The sequence below is a fragment of the Quercus robur genome, chromosome 8 (genome assembly GCF_932294415.1).
Source record: "Quercus robur chromosome 8, dhQueRobu3.1, whole genome shotgun sequence".
Lineage (NCBI taxonomy): Eukaryota > Viridiplantae > Streptophyta > Magnoliopsida > Fagales > Fagaceae > Quercus > Quercus robur.
Genome location: NC_065541.1, coordinates 53,038,206 through 53,053,162, shown reverse-complemented (window position 1 = coordinate 53,053,162; position 14,957 = coordinate 53,038,206). Strand labels below are relative to the sequence as shown.

At 32.5% G+C, this 14,957-nt stretch overlaps 1 protein-coding gene and 1 pseudogene across 1 annotated transcript; both read left to right on the top strand.

The window, feature by feature from the left end:
• Positions 1-1,536: 1,536 nt before the first annotated feature.
• Positions 1,537-5,687, top strand: LOC126696469 (cytochrome P450 87A3-like; annotated as a pseudogene).
• Positions 5,688-9,393: 3,706 nt separating this feature from the next.
• LOC126696995 (COP9 signalosome complex subunit 1) lies at positions 9,394-14,528 on the top strand. Its single transcript, XM_050393785.1, has 6 exons — positions 9,394-9,989; positions 11,030-11,350; positions 12,958-13,074; positions 13,198-13,283; positions 13,579-13,813; positions 14,094-14,528. The coding sequence occupies exons 1-6, from the start codon at positions 9,540-9,542 to the stop codon at positions 14,268-14,270; spliced, it is 1,386 nt and encodes a 461-aa protein (XP_050249742.1). The 5' UTR covers positions 9,394-9,539; the 3' UTR covers positions 14,271-14,528.
• Positions 14,529-14,957: the final 429 nt, after the last annotated feature.

The following is a 14,957-nucleotide window of genomic DNA, read 5'->3' as shown; positions in this document are numbered from 1 at the left end:
AATTTCTCTTTAAAAAATGATTTACATCTATATATAGGATTCAGATCCTCTAAATTTCCTAGGGTACTCTACCAATAGATTTCCTTAAATCCTAACCACTCTTTAATAATTTAATGGTTTAGATTCTGCCATAGCAGTATTCCACTAATAATATTCTTAAGATAATAAAATAATGTTGCAAACAAAACAATTAAGATTATTATTAGTGGAATACTGATATGACAGAATCTAGACCATTAAATCATTAAAGAATTACTAAGATTTAAGGAAATCTATTTGATAGAGTACCCTAAAAAATCTAGAGGATCTGAATCCCTATATATATAACTAAATTAATTTATATCCATATTTATGTACGATGAGAGTTTCAAGTGCTATATAAATGCAATGTATAAACTAGCTATCCCAAATTCCCAATGCATTCATATGAAAAATCTATAACATTCAGTCCTAATTATATACAAATATGTAACACTCAGTTCTCATTCGTATGACCCAACCCATCCTACCAAGTACCAACCCGTGAAAACCAAACTTGCCAACTTGTGGTATGGGTTGAGATCATTAGTCTACACACCACTCACAAAGTGTGGACATTATGATGTGTAGCATATAAAAACAAAGATAATTTTCTTTATCAATAACGCAGATTCCATAAAGTTATTAGGAGTGACTTGATAATGCATCAAATATCAATAAAGTTACTAGGTGTGTCACATCCTCTCAAATAGGGTTAGCCCCCACATTATAACAGGAAAATTAGTAGTAGGACCACTCTACAAACTTTGCCCATCACCCTCACATGAGAGGGCGGTGGAATTGATCACACCACTTCTAAAGATAAGCTGACATCTATACAAGCTAACAGCTGCCGACTACAGAAGGATATTGATCAAAAATAGATAAATAACAAAGGAAATTGATTGCATTGGCTTCTATTTCCCATACCATTTTTGTCTACATGCAGAAGTTGCTTCTTTCTCATAAAGCTAAAACAATTCTTGGAATTGTGTGCCTTTACCGCTTTTCTATATTAATGTTTTCTAATAATATTAATGTGGAAAATTGTTTCGATCGATATTAATGTTTCTAAAAAATGAATCATTTTTTGAAAAATTATTACATTTTCCTATATTTGATACAATCTTAAAAATGAGTTGAAAAATTATTTCTTGATTTTTCATATTTAACTTGACATGAAGTAAAGTAGTTTTTCTTTTTTTTAAAAAATTAAAGAAAAACAACTTCTAAAGAGTAAGAAAGCCATAATTTTAATATGATTTTTTAATTTGTAGACTATAATAGTCTTCTTCTTTTTTTTACTTAATTTTTTCTAATACTACTAAACACAATAAATCACAAAATAAATTATCCTCACATAATTTTTTGATCGAAACAAATAATTTCCCCTTGACGTCACTCCTAATATGACTAATTAAGCTAACACGACAAACTGTATACGTTAATTGACCAAAAAAATTTATTAAAATATTTATATAAGTAACTCCTACACCATTTTTTTCTACATAAGTTGCTTCTTTCTCATAAAACAATTCCTGGCAAAGATGTGGGTGTTTGTGGTGTGCCTTACAGCTTTAATAGTTAAGCTCGGCCATTGGATTTACACCCAGACGAACCCCAAGTCCTGCAATGGGAAACTGCCTCCTGGTTCAATGGGCTTTCCCATCATTGGGGAAACCATTGAGTTCTTCTCTCCCTATTCTTTGCATGATATTCCACCTTTTGTCAGGAAAAGAATGGCGAGGTAACAATATATCTCTGCAATATTCTCATTCTCTTAGAATACACAGGAACTTTTGGAATTACTTGGTAGGTTGATATGCCATGGCAGTGTTTCATATGAGTAATGCTCACGTTCTCAAAAGCATAAAACCAGGTGGGGTCTGTATCTAATAATACTCTTTTTATACTCTTTGTTGAGACCATGATACGCCTTTTATATACGGAGTACAATCACAAAGTATGTTCATTAATAGGATATTATAATTGTTGGACTTATTTATGTTCATTTATTTAACAAACTACCAAAAACCAGTGCAATATATAAAAGGTTCATCATAATATGATTTTTTTTTTAACTATTTTATGTTTTATCTTAAATTTGATTATTATAGGTACGTCTACTGTCCTCTTTTTTCTTTTTTCCTCTTTTTAGTTTTTATGGTGTTTATTGTGTTGGTTATATTATTTTAATGTGTTATATACTAAAATAGAACTTCTGATATTAAGTGTATTGTAAAGTGAGTTGTTAAAATAGATGAAGTGATTTTTTGAGTTGCTAAAAGCTATATATATTTTATCTTTTTCCCTTTAAAAAAAAAAAAGCTATATTTTTTATATGTTTTGATGTGAATGCTCTAAGTTGCCAATTAAGCTCATTTATAGATCTAATTAGAATATCTAAATCATATGTGCACTATTTTAATGTGTGAATATTTCATGAATTTTAGAAAATAATAGATGACCCTTTAATTAGCATATGCATATGATATGATATGATATATAATATAAATATATATATATATATATATATATGATTTGTGTTATGGGTCTGTTAACTTTTTTGAATTTCTTCTATCTTTGGTTTAGATAAATCTGGAAATGTGTCTTTCATTCTTTTTTTTTTTTTTTTCCCTCTACTAGATATGGGTCATTCTTTCGAACCAATATTGTTGGTCGGAACGTGGTGGTATCAACTGATCCAGAAGTCAATCATTTCATTTTCCAACAAGAGGGGACGTCTTTCCTAATATCGTACACACAGAGTTTTATCGATATTTTTGGGCAACAAAGCATGTTATCGTGTCATGGAATGGCTCACAAATACCTCAGGAACCTGATACTACAGCTTGTTGGCCCTGAAAATTTAAAGGGAAAGTTAATGTATGAAATAAATGAAGCAACTCGCAGACACCTTCATTCATGGGCTAGACATGGCACTGTGGACATTAAAGAAGTAACCTCAGACGTAATCATCTTCATTCTTGGGAGATTTAATTCTCTAAAAATATATTTTGGTGGGAGGCTTACAAAATATTCTTTTTACAAGAAATATTAGTGAAAATTTCATAGAAATAGAACTTGATGGGGGGGGGGGGGGGGTAAAATTGATTCCCTCACACTCATTATACCATATCCTCTTGACATGTTTTAAAAGTGAACATCACATTTTCACCTTTTAAAATTAGAATACGTATACCAGCACACACAATTGTGTACGTGTATTATATAAAAGAGTGCATGTAAAATGAGTGTAAGTAAATATTTCGTATTTGTGTATTATAACTTAATTAGTTAAAATTGATATGACAAGCTCTTTGATTTTATGAAGGCACTCCAACTTTTGAAAGTTGTTGTGTGATTATGTGTGATGAGCAGAAGCATGAAAGAGAAAGTACAAACAAAAATTTACATAATTCCATAATAAGAAAGCCCTTGATGGCTACTTTTATATTAAACACTTATGTTACAATGAACTCAATAAGGAGTTTATATACTATAGAATATTTGACTGACCCTATGTTAACCATAGACTAAACTAAAATTAATATGCTTGTTTTATAAATACATGGACTTACAATTGGTTTGAGCCACTTGGGCCGTAATACATACTTATGTTACAATAAACCCAACACTTATTTTCATGCATGCATGCTTTACCAAAATATTGATTTAATTACTTTGCAGATGATATTCAAGTATTTTGCTAAAAAGCTTATCAGTTATGATGAATCAAAGGCCTCAAGAAAGCTGAGAGAAAATTACAAAGCTTTTATGGATGGTCTTATCTCATTTCCTTTGAACATCCCTGGAACCGCATATCATGCATGTTTACAGGTACTAAATTCACACTACATGCATATGTACAAACTATTTATATTAAAAAAAAAAAAACCATCTTATTCGAAACATGAGTATATGATTGATGAAAGGGAAGAATATATATTTTTGAAGGAATTAGAGAAAGGAAAGAAAATCTATAGTACCAAATAATTTTATGGTTTCTACTTATATATATCTTCTAAGCAGTGCCGGCTCAAGGCCTAGGCAAGTTAGGCCTAGGCCTAAGGCCCCACAAAAACACAAAATTTTTCTTCAGAAAAAAAATCCCGCTTTTCATAGTTAAAGACCCAAATTTTTATAAAATTATATATATTTTCTAAAGGTTGTACATTTTTTTTAAAATTAGTGACGTTAAGAATACTACAAATTTTACTATTGGCTTACAAATTACCATGTTATTAATCACAAAAAAGTGATATAAATATTCATTAGTTAAATTGATGAAGTTCATCAATGAGAGACAATGTCACATTATATTTTGAACATTTTATAGTACTTTTAATTAATGCATTTTTTTTTCATTTTTATTAAGACTCTCAAAGTACGAGACCAATAGAACCTTAACTCAATTGAAACCCTAAAATATTTCAAAAAGATGTTACAAATGTGTTGAATCATCAATTATAAATTAATCTCCTCTAATAGTTTGAGACTTTGATTTTTATAAACTAATATCCTACAAAGTCACACACCAAATAATATCTATCTCTCTCTCTTAAAATCAAAATATAAAATTAAAAATTAGATTACAATTTTATTTAACTATATATTGTCTTATATCCAAAATAAAGTATCTTTTTCAATCGCAATATGTTTTTATTTCTTTTTATTAATATTTATAGTTCAACTATGATATTCAATTCTCTATATAAAATTAAAATTAGTCTAGTTGGTATTATTTATGTATTTAATGTATCAAACTAACCTTAATGTGATTAGTATTAGTCTCTCAAAAAAATAATGTGATTAGTATTAAATAATTTTATTTAATTAATATTTACATATTAAAGACACTGCATAAATTTTTTGCCTTAGGTCTCAAATTATGTTGGGCCGCCCCTGCTTCTAAGTTTTATCAATATTATACTATCTCAGTATCCCTTCAAGGCAACTAAATGAGCAACTTAACGAATTTTACTGAAATGAATCAGGGACGTAAGAATGCTACAAAGGTGATTAAGGATATTTTCGATGAGAGGAAGAAATCTACAATACCTCACCAAGATTTCTTGGACCTTTTACTTGAGGAAGTGAGGAAGGAGGAAAAAAATTTAAATGTGAAGCAATCGCTGTGGACTTGGTCTTCATGCTTCTTTTTGCTACCCACGAAACTACTTCCTCGGCCATGACATTACTAATTAAGTTCATTTCTGACCATCCTGAAGTGCTAGCAGAATTAGTGGTTTGTGTTACATAATATAAAACTTGTTTATCCCCCAAAAAATAATAATAATAAATAACAAAAAACATGTTAATTGATTTATTAATCGCATTGTAGAAAGAGCATGAGACCATTCTTAGAAGTCGAGATAATGAAGACGGTGAAATTACATGGCAAGAGTACAAATCGATGACATTTACACATATGGTGAGTTGGATTAAACCTGAAAACTATAAATATATATATATATATATATATATCTTGGTTTAGGATTTCTAGTGTCTCTTTTATTAGTAAATTTGCTTTGACACTTTGGCAGGTAATCAATGAAACAGTTAGGTTGGCAAATATTGTCCCAGGAATTTTCAGAAAAGCCCTGAAAGATGTCGAACTGAAGGGCAAGTTCAAGTTTCTTATGATCACATTGACGGTGTTTGATTGAAATTTCAGATTATAGAATCATGTTACATTTCTACTACACACATGAAACACAGTTAAAAAAGACTGCATAAATTAATAGAAAAAAAAAGTTACATAACAAGAGTTCCATTGCATTATATCATGCAAAATACACTCATAGAATTTGTAATTTTACAGGATATACAATTCCAGCGGGCTGGACTGTTATGGTGGTTCCATCAGTCCTTCATTTGAGTCCCACAGAATACGATGACCCCCTTGCATTCAACCCGAGGAGGTGGGAGGTAAAACTTACATAAGCATTTCTTCTGTTATTGTTAATCTGTTAAATTTAGTTTTCTTTTCTTGTTCTAATTCATGAATGTTATGGGGGGAAAAGGGAAAAGACTTGCATGCAGGGTCTAAAACTTTCATGGCCTTTGGTGGGGGAGTGAGACTTTGCGTAGGAGCTGACATTGCCAAGCTACTGATGGCCAGTTTTCTCCATTACTTAATCACAAAATACAGGTATTAACTATTAACATAAAATTGATATCATTCGGTTTTCCTTTTCATGCCAAATTGATCAGACCAAAAGTATCAGATTTTTATTCATAAAAAGGAAAAAGATAAAATAAACTAGTTAATCAAGTTGATTGCAAATAGATAGAAGGAATAAATGGGGTGGGAGGGGGGTAATTGTGTTGAGCCACAGTCTGTCTCACCTAAGCTAAGAAATTCAACAAATAATTTTAATAGCATTCTTTGTGGTGCCTCATGTTTGTGGTTAGACCTCATCATTTACTTTTCTAACAAAAAAAAATAAAAAATACTAAGCTAACATCTCAAACCGGTAAGAAAACACATCAACTACAAACAAAAACACCAACATTACCTAGAAAACTCTGTCATCTGCTGGTTAAGGCCAAGTTGGTCTGCTGTTTAAACATTGTGTGTTTTGGTTTGTTCTAATACAATTTTTTACTCATTCCTCAAAAGAAAAAGAAAAAAGGGGAAAAAAACATGGACCAACTTCAAACAAATTCACTACAACTAAATCGGTTTATATCCAAACTTGAGTTCATAGCAAATAAAATAATATCCTTTCTTTAGGAATTAATTCAAACTCACCTAAGATTCACTATAAATATTACAACACTCTATGGTTATAATACCCAAAAACTCTCCCAAGAGAAAACTCCAACTTGTTCCCATGCGTCTCCTCAAATTAGAATTAATATTGACCGTAAGGATTTTTGTAGTTTGGTGCATATTACGAATACCTCACAATTTTGATTTAGAAGGAAGGATGTACACTTCAAATTAATTTTGAATTAAGACGTTAATTGCAAAATTTTCAATTTTATAATACACATTATAAATGCTATCATAATTTACTGCAAATAGTAGTGATCAACCCAAAACATGTTGATTTCAAAAATTCAAATTCAAATGCTATGAAAAATGATTGTGTAATGGTCTTCTTGAAACCATTAGGTGGAATGTGACCAAAGGAGGGGACATAATCAGAAAACCTGGTTTGGTGTTCCCAAACGGATTGCATATCAAAATCTCTGAAAAATAGAAGTGACGAATGGTGATAAATAAAAGCAAATCACTGCAACAAAAAGGTCATTTTCTGTGAAGAGTGACTACCATTACAAGGATATATATGGCTTCCTCTATCATTGTCAATTAGGATTCTCTTTGCTCTTTTATATTTCCAATAATAGGATGTGATCTACATCATATATGTATGTATATCTTGGGCTTTCAGCTTTGTTCCTGTGCATGGTTTGTGGACACGGGACATATTACCATTTAGCGCAGCGCAGTATGCATGTGAAAGTCTAAAAAGACTATATATTAAATTATGTAATAAAGTACAATAGTCTACCTTATATATAGGTAGTCAATGGGTAGTGTATAAGTAATCTACAATTATAGACCTAAGCCCATTGGGCTTATAATCTGACATTATTCTAAAAATAGCAGTGAAAAACATGTAAAAGCAAACCATCTTATTAAACAAAAGTGCTTGTTCCTCATTCAATGTGCCTAACATTTGAAGCAGCAATGTGTGTGTGTGTTTTTTTTTTTTTAAATAATTTGAGAGTTACAATGGGCTCAATGATTTAAAATTTTGAATTCTAGATATTTCTACTGAAAATACAACAAAAAAAAAAAAGTTAGTTGAATTACAAGGCTTGTAACATAACGCATAAAAAAGTTAAAAGAATGTTGTTACCTTGTGTAAGTACAAATGTATATGTTGATAATGCCTAATGTTACGGTCAATGACCATTGACCAATTAATATCTTTTGTGCATTACTGCATAATAAGAGATACTTTTTTTGATAGATAAAATTTAATGGATGATCTAAAGAAAATGGTTTATGAAATATTTTTTAGAAATTTATTACAGGAATTGAAAAAAGTAACAAATTTTTTTGACAATTTTTTATACTTCTCATAAAAATGGTATCAAAACTTTTTTAAAATAGTCTATTAACAAATGCAGGCACCCATTAACTGGACCCTATGATATATCGTATATATTTACCATATTAACATCTCACTAATGTCACATGTCACCACCAATGGACCTAAATAAAAGTATTATATAACTTCTTAAATGAAAATTCCAAAAATTTAAACATAAAGAAACAAAATCAAAACAATCTCAAACTTAAAAGGTGGAAACAAGATTAGGTCAATATAATTTTTTTTTTGGTAATTACATTCAACTCCCTTAAGGTTTGGAACAATATTAATGACATTTCACTCCAAACTTAAAGGGAAAAAACATTCTCATGTCTTGAGATTTGAAGAAAATAACACCTCCCCATTCCATTAATATTAGTAACATAATATTTCAACTTTTTAAAAATTATATTTACCAAATTTTAACCATAGTTAAAATATATAAAATAAAAACATTATTGATAAATTTGGAATAAAAAATTAAAAATGTTAAATTTATCAAGCACCAAAAGAATTGCTATGGTGAATCTCTCCACAACCCATTGAAAAAAAAGAAGAAGCAAAAGTCATATTAAATATTTTAAAATGCTCTTTAATTAAAACAATTACTTTTAGAATTAAGTAACAAAAGTTAATCTATATATATTAATAGCCAAAACTCAAAGAAAATCCAATTAGATTTTAAATGGATTCTCAATTTTGTGCCACGTGGCTTATTTAATTTTAATTTTGTACCAAGTGAATTATTGAGTATAAAAATTGAAAAGTCCAAATCCAATTGAATTCTAAATTAGATTTCAATTGAACTCCAATTTTTCGCCATATGTCCATCTAAGTTTTTAATTTTCGTGGCAAGTGAATTATTGAATGCAAAAGCGTAAACCAATACCACGTATAATTTGAACATTTATTAAACAAAAAATGTATAATTTGAACTTTTTAATTGTACTATGTATATATACGAGCTACACACTAATTCTACTCAATAGGAGTTCTTCTAAGACAACAAGTCCCGTTTTTTATTGCCACACTTTAAAAATGTTTGGTCAAAATTAGTGTCAATAGGGAGATTTTTTTTTTTTTTAGTGTCAATTATCAAGGAAGAGATTCTAATTATAATTATTATTAAGTGAAATTTAATTCACATTGAAACGACAGCGTGTGGTGCTAATAACCATGTACAAATGTTGCACGTGCCAACCCAACTCCGTCTCCTTCCCCTCAAGCTATACAAAACGCACAAAAAAAAAATCACTATTGCTACCAAGAGACAGAGAGATAAAGAGAGAGAGTCTGAGTAAAAACCCAAAAAAAAAAAAAAAACAACAACAACAACAACAACAAACAGAGTACCATCCCCAGAAAAACCCTAACCCTAACCCTAATTCCTAAAATACTACATCCACAACCATGGAACCCGAGGGCTCGCCCTCGCGCCCAATGATCGACGAGATCCACTCCAATGGCGGAATCAACCTCTGCGACGGCGACGTCGACGACGAGCCGAGCATCGACGACACCACCACCACCACAACCAACAATCGGCCAATCATTAGCAGCGGCGAACAGCTTGACGTGGAGGCCTACGGGGGCCTCTACCAGGGGCGGACGAAGATCATGCGGCTCCTCTTCATCGCCGAGAACTGCGAGGGCAACCCTGCGATGCGATTGGAGGCCCTTCGCATGGCTCACGATGAGATCAAGAAGGGAGAGAATACTCAGCTTTATAGAGAAGTGGTCCAGAAGATTGATGGCGAGCTCGGGCCTAACTATGCCATGGACTCAGCCTGGTGCGACTCTGTCGACCGCAGGGCTGACCAGAAGAAGGAGAAGCTCGAGAACGAGCTCAATGCCTATAGGGTATTTTTGCTTTTTGCTTTTTGCTTTTTATTTTTATGTCTTATTGTTTTTTAGTTTTTGTAATTATATTGTGCATATCTGTGTATGTATTTATGTGCGTGCTTGTTATATTGGTAAAGGGTGTGCTATTTGTTATAGAGTATTGTTTGGTTTTGTTTAAGGTTCTGTTTAATTCAAATAAGTATAGCTTGTGTTTCTACGTATTGTGTTTCAATTAAGGAAGCAATAGAGAGTTTGACTTTAGACAGAATAGGATGGAGGAAAAGAATACATGTAGCCGAGCCTAACTAATCTGATGAGGATTCATAGCCAACCCCAAATAAATTGGGACGAAGGGAGTTGTTGTCAATGTTGTTGTTGAATAGTAATCATGGTTTGCTCTTTGATATCTCTCAGGGAGTGGGATTTCTCATTTTTTATATTGAAGTTCAATCATGATCTAAGATACAAAATGTTGGCAACATTGTCATTAATTCAGTATAGCTTGAGTTTGGATGTTGACATTTGAGGAGTCCCAAGTTTATATAAGAAAATAAAGGTAGGAATTTTGTGAACTAATACAAATTTCAGGGTAAGAGAGGAGTAAACTAAAGGAGATAAAAATAAGGTTTTGCTTTATGCAAATAGCATAAAAGGAAAATTAACAAGATGGGGCCACTAGTCTGTGTTAGTCTATATACATCTTCAGCCCAGATTGAATGTTACAGTTGCCTGTCTTATGGGTTCAAGCCAAATTGATTAAATGCTCTTGTCAAATGTTAAGTATATCTTGTTACTTTGTTAGTTCTAGATGGGACTTTTCCCTGTAAGGAATCCTCTGGATATTAGCGTGTCACTTCATGGTAGTTTTTGTTAACCCTTATATGCAAAGAAAGTTAACACTGCATGCTCTCTCTATCTGAGAGGTTTGGTACCCATGGACCAGCCTTTCTGTTATCTTCAAACATCATAATGTTAGATCAATTTTTTGATCAATTCTTTTATTGTTCTGCAGTATTGCTTTCCCTGATCTCTTGTTCCTCCATTTACTTTCTTTGCAGACAAATTTGATCAAAGAAAGCATAAGAATGGGATACAATGATTTTGGAGATTTTTATTATGCTCATGGTGCACTCGGGGATGCTTTTAAGAGTTATGTTCGTACTCGTGATTATTGTACTACATCAAAACACATCATCCATATGTGTTTGAGTGCAATTCTGGTCAGCATTGAGATGGGTCAATTCACCCATGTGACAAGCTATGTCAGTAAAGCAGAACAATCACCAGAGGCCCTTGACCCAATTACAACTGCAAAACTACGGTGTGCTGCAGGATTGGCTCACTTGGAGGCTAAAAAATACAAGCTTGCTGCTCGTAAGGTTTGTTGGCTTATTTACTGTTTTACTATTAATATAAAAATGGTGCTTGTTCTTGCTTGTGGCTTTAATAAAGAGTGTACTGGTCTTGAAAACTGTTTTGTATGTTTATTAGTAACTAGATGTGTTGTAGTTGTTGTAGTAAATGTTGCAATCATTTAGTTGTTAACGGTAATAGTTGGTGATATCATGCATTAATCGATATCTTGAAACTGAGTAAAAAAAAATTGAAGGGAAGGGAAAGTGATTAGTTGAAGCTTTTAGCCATGGTACTTTTAAAAATCTTTACATTTATTTTCTCATGATATTTGGGTTCCATGGTGTAGTGCTTTTTAATGTTTTAAACTGGGATTTGGACTTGATGGATGTTTTGATGATGCAAAATCACATTCACCATTTTTGCTATTATCTATTGGAGAAGTATTTTTGAATTTTGGGGCATAATAGAGAACAATATATTATAAAATGGAAGATAAACTGTATATGCTATTCTTCTCAAAAGGTGTGTATAACTTTTTTGTCAAGTGTAGATGCCAGGGATTGAACCCCAGACCTAAACCCATCACTAGGGTGGAGATGCCAATAGGCCTAAGGGCCATTGGCCAAATAAAAAGGTGTATATACTATATAACAAAGATATGTTGGCAATGATGCTGGCTTTGTCATTATCCAGACCTTTTGTTAAAATCAAGCTGCACTTATAGTTTGCCTACCTATATGAATTGTTCATTCCCTATTAAATTGTCAACTTTCCCAACCGTGCATTAAACTTGGCTGTTTTGTTTTTTTGGGGTTGCTTTCTTTCTTGTAGAGGCTGTTCTTCCCAAAAGGTGTAAGTAACTTTTTAGTTAAGTAGACATGTTAGGGATTGAACCCCAGACTAAACCCACAACAAGGGTGGAGGTGCCAATAGGCCAAAGGGCCATTTGCCAAATTTGTTTATAAAGTGTATATGACAAAGTTATGGTGACAATGATGGTGGCATTGTCATCGTCCAGACCTTTTTGTTAAAATCAAGTTGCACTTATAGTTTGCCTACCTATATGGATGTTTCATTCCCTATAAAAATTGTCAACTCTCTGACCGTGCATGAAACTTGGTGCTTTTTTTCATCCTTATTTAAAAGCAGCTAATAAAATTTGCTGTGGAGAGACTATTTCTGTTTTAGTGTTACCGTAGTCAGAATTTCTACTTATCAAAAAAGTCCACCTCAGAATTTCCATCTACTTGGTGTCTGAGGTAATGGATGTCCATTCTTTCACCATATATTTCACTTGGTAAAAGAGGATAAAATGGAGGGGCAGGTCTGGGTTTTAATCTTGCCAATAGGGGTCAGAAAGTACAAGAAAGATGGGTTCATTCTTTAGCTTGAATTCAAATGCTCAGTTATTTAGATCAAACGATATGTTCCTTTCTGCTTTCTGTAGGTTTTTTTTTTTTTTTTTTTTTTTTTTTTACTTGGAAAATCTGCATTCACAATGATTTTGAGTTTGCCTTTTATCAATTTCATATATACTTAAAAATAAATTACCGTATTATGTGTATGTTTGCATTTACCACTGGTCATATTATCTTCAATGTGGCATTTACCATCTTGTGTATGTTTGCAGTTCTTGGAAACAGGTTCTGAATTGGGAAGTCACTACAATGAAGTCATTGCACCTCAAGATGTTGCAACATATGGCGGACTTTGTGCACTGGCAAGTTTTGACAGGGCAGAGTTGAAGGTATCTGTTCTGTTTCTCCATCTTTTTTTTTTTGCCTTTTTCTTTTTCTACAATTATTGTTTTTCAAGGTCATCATAATGAACCTTTGAGAGCAGTTTCTTATTGAATGCTTTCATCTGACAGAGCAAAGTTATAGACAACGTCAACTTCCGGAACTTTTTAGAGTTAGTGCCTGAAGTAAGAGAGCTTATCAATGATTTCTACTCAAGGTAACTTGATAGGTTTGGACTGGGGGCATTTGGCACTATGCGATGTATACTAGATAAATTTTTATAAAGGATAGCCGATAGCCATAAATGTAGATTTCAACCATATAGAAATGTAAAGTTTATAAAGGATAGCCGATAGCCATAAATGTAAATTTTATAAGCATGTTCACGAAAATATTAGAACTAATTATTTTCTTAGAATTGGCTGTGTGATGGGTCAATTATCAACCCATCCCAACCTGGGTTGTCTTTATTTTTACCTCATCTAACAAAATCATATCCCTTGTTATTGTAGCCACTATGCCTCATGCTTGGATTACCTTGGAAATCTCAAAGCAAATTTGCTGCTTGACATCCATTTGCATGACCATGTTGAGACGCTGTATGATCAAATCCGCAACAAGGCCCTCATCCAGTATACACACCCATTTGTCTCTGTTGATTTGCAAATGATGGCAAATGCCTTCAAAACAACTGTTGCAGGGCTGGAGAAAGAACTTGAAGCTTTGATCACAGACGACCAAATACAGGTTAGGTCTATTGTCTTTTTAGTTCAGATCTTTATATTCCTTGAACTAATTGTAATTAATGGCAAATGTAAGTCTAAGGTTCCATACATTGTGATCTAGCTGTACTTTGCTCACCGGTTCAGACTTGATTTAAACTATATATTAAGATCAATTTCAAGTCACCAAGTAGAATCAATCTTTTTTAAAGAATTCAGGTCTAGATGTTGTGAAACCAATTCAAGTTCAACCCTTCCATACATCAACTATTTAATTTTTACTGATCAATATCATGCCCCTGCAGGCTCGGATTGACTCACACAACAAAATTCTGTATGCACGTCATGCAGATCAAAGGAATGCAACTTTCCAGCGAGTTTTACAGACTGGTAATGAATTTGATCGGGATGTTAGGTCAATGCTGCTGAGAGCAAATCTTATTAAGCATGAATACAATCTTAGGGCGGCAAGGAAACATTGAATTTCAGTTTCAGAAGGAATAGGGTAGTATGACCAAGACTTTTCTCTTTTAGGTTTTTTTTATAAATTGTGCTTGGTCGTTTAGTATGATTAAGTGGGGTTCTGAATACCCTAAACAAGATGGGCTTTGTGCTGGTGGTGATTTGCATTTTCAGGAGTCCAGGATACAAATTTATTCCAACAATTTATAAATATTAATGGTTACTGTTTTGTATATGCTCGTATTTATCTTATAAAGCTCTCCCAGAGCCTTCGGCCATGAGATGAAAGGTTCTTTCTGCTGCTGTTAATTCTTCAATGGTTTCTTTTTCTCTTTTGGTTTGGATTTTTCCTGCAATATTTTGTACACTTACTAAACACATTAAATGTGATCTCTGATTGAATGTGCGAACAGAACTTGAGACCATAAAAAGAGTGTTCAAAAATCTGACTTTTGATTTTCTGTTCTTTTTTCATTTGATTTGCATGCTATCAAATGCTTTTTTAAAAGAGAGAGAGAGAGAGATGAGGTTACTGCTATTGTTAGTCAACTGTACTAAATGTAGGTTCAAGAGTTCTGGCCTAGTTTTTGTTAGGATGGTTCTGATGGGCAAAGTTCTCCGACGAGCTTGATAGTGGTTGAGGCAAATTGAGACTTGAGTCTGGTAGAACATGTTTTTTTTTTTTTTTTTGGCTGTGTATGTTTGGC

Bases quoted from the DNA above. Each gene is read 5' to 3' on its own strand.
- LOC126696995 (XM_050393785.1), top strand. From the start codon at position 9,540: ATGGAACCCGAGGGCTCGCCCTCGCGCCCAATGATCGACGAGATCCAC. The intron at 9,990-11,029 runs GTATTTTTGCTT...CTTTCTTTGCAG, and splicing joins ACGAGCTCAATGCCTATAGG to ACAAATTTGATCAAAGAAAG. The intron at 13,284-13,578 runs GTAACTTGATAG...TTGTTATTGTAG, and splicing joins ATCAATGATTTCTACTCAAG to CCACTATGCCTCATGCTTGG.